Source organism: Talpa europaea (assembly GCF_964194135.1).
Source record: "Talpa europaea genome assembly, chromosome: 3".
Lineage (NCBI taxonomy): Eukaryota > Metazoa > Chordata > Mammalia > Eulipotyphla > Talpidae > Talpa > Talpa europaea.
This window is the reverse complement of record NC_140069.1, coordinates 10,047,493-10,049,445: the sequence shown is the minus strand read 5'-3', so window position 1 is coordinate 10,049,445 and position 1,953 is coordinate 10,047,493. Positions and strand designations below refer to the sequence as shown.

Genomic DNA, 1,953 nt, shown 5'->3' with positions numbered 1-1,953 from the left:
GGGGGTTGGGAAGGGCGGGTAGAGATGAGTGGCTCTCAGTGCCTACAAGCCAGCTCTGGCCTTCCCTCCACAGGGCCTCTGCCCAGCCAGTGGGATAGGAAGCCAGGAGAAAGTAAAGGCAGGCCAGGCATAGGTGCCCCGATTTCCTCCCCATTTGCACATGCATAAGGGTTGATTTCGGACCCAGGTTCTGCAGGAAGTGTCAGGCAAAACCACACAATTTGCCCCACCTGGGAAAGGAAGACAGACTTCGGGTATGGGCAGGAAATGCCCCCCAGCCAAAGCGCTCCTACCTGCTCCCCGACTCCCTCCTGCTCCGTCCAAGCTAACAAGCTCCAGCCACAGCTGGCTGCACACTCCGCCAACTCTCAGTTTTCCAAATGGCCCGGGAGCCCAGATGGGGCCCAGACGGTGGTGGAGGAGGAGGGAGCGAGAGCAGGGAGGGGGCAGTGCCTGCTGCAAACAGCTCCCATTCACAGCTCTGCACTCGGCTCTCCCATCAGTGCACCCCGGCCTCTAGGTCCCCCTCCTCCGGGCCTGGCGCAGGGGGGCGCCCCAGAGGCGGCGTAGTCCGAATCGGGTCGCCGTCGCCCTCGTCCGGCTCGGCGGGGTGCAGGTGCATGGCGAGCTCCTGCAGCACCGCCGCGCGCCCGATCTGGTCGTTGCGCCGCTTCTCCATGATCAGGTCCTCCAGGCTCTGGAACTCGAGCGTGTGGCTGCGCTGCGCCGAGAGCTGGATCTGCAGCCGGTAGGGCTGCTTGCCGATGCGCAGCTCGCCGCCGATCTTGAACTCGCGCTTGCCATAGCGGCACCAGGCGGCGAAGCTCTCCGAGTTGCGCCAGCTCAGCTCGCGCTCCTTGGCGCCCACGTGTGCCAGGGCGTTGCGCACCACCGCGCCGGGGCTCAGCGGCTTGTAGCGGTACAGCTCGTTCACCACGCGGCCGCGCCGGCCCTGGCTGGCGTCCGTCAGAAAGCTGTTGCTCACCTCCAGCCGGTGCAGGTGCACCACCTGGAAGTTGCCCACGTAGACCGCCCAGTGCGGGTACTGCGCCTGGGCCACGAACTCCACCAGGTCGCCGGGCCTGCACTTGTTGAGCAGGTTCTCCGGCGTGTAGGTGCTCAGGGCCGCGGAGCCCGGCGCGAAGCTCTTCTGGTAGATGCACTCGTCGCGGTAGAAGACCGAGCACTCCACCTCGTGCAGCCGCGGGTCGTAGGGCTGCGGCGGGGACCGCGGGGGCCCGTCCCCGCCGTCGGGCAACCCCCCATGATCCGGCCCCTGGGGAGGCGGCTGCGGCTCCAGGTCCTCGTCGTCATTGGAAAAGATGTAGGACACCCCGATGCGGGGCCCGTCGTCCCGATCCACGCCGGTGGGGTCGGCCGTGGGAACTTCCTTGTAACTCAGGTGGGTCAGCTTCTCCACCTGGTTGCCCATCGCGCCGCGCACACGCTACGCCGCCGCGGGGGGAGAAAGCGAAAGCACCACCTGGGTCATTGGCACAGGTGCCCGGACAGGGGCTGGGCCCACCTGTTGGGAGAGGAAGGCAAGGAGGCCATGCAGGAGGAGCCCCTCCCGGAGCAGGCGGGCGCTGCCGGTGGAGAGAGGCAGGCTGGGGGCCGAGCACCTGGAGCCATTTTAAGGGGTATCCTGGACGACAAGAGCCCCCCCCAATTTGCTCCCCGCTGGGGTCACCGTCAGAGGGAACCGGGCGAGCCCGGCGCCCCCGCCCCCGGCCCGCCACCTCGCCCGAGCCCGTTGCATCAGCGACTCCACCGCTTCCGCCCGCGCCCCACCTGCCGAGCGCAGGCAGGAGGGGTCTGGAGAGAAACTTTCCTCCGGTCTCCCTTCTGCTCAGCCCCCCTCCCGCCCCCGGGCTCCGGCTGGCCTCAGAGACGTCTCCCCCGCGCCTCCTTTCCGGGGGAACCCCGCGAGCCGCGCGCGCGCCGCCCGGGCAG

At 68.4% G+C, this 1,953-nt stretch overlaps 1 protein-coding gene across 1 annotated transcript; it reads right to left on the bottom strand.

Annotated features, from left to right (window-relative positions):
* Positions 1 to 499: 499 nt before the first annotated feature.
* Positions 500 to 1,522, bottom strand: LRATD2 (LRAT domain containing 2; the record flags this gene model as incomplete). Its single annotated transcript, XM_084230106.1, has 1 exon — positions 500 to 1,522. Exon 1 carries the CDS (start codon positions 1,430 to 1,432, stop codon positions 500 to 502), a length of 933 nt encoding a protein of 310 aa, XP_084086232.1. The 5' UTR covers positions 1,433 to 1,522.
* Positions 1,523 to 1,953: the final 431 nt, after the last annotated feature.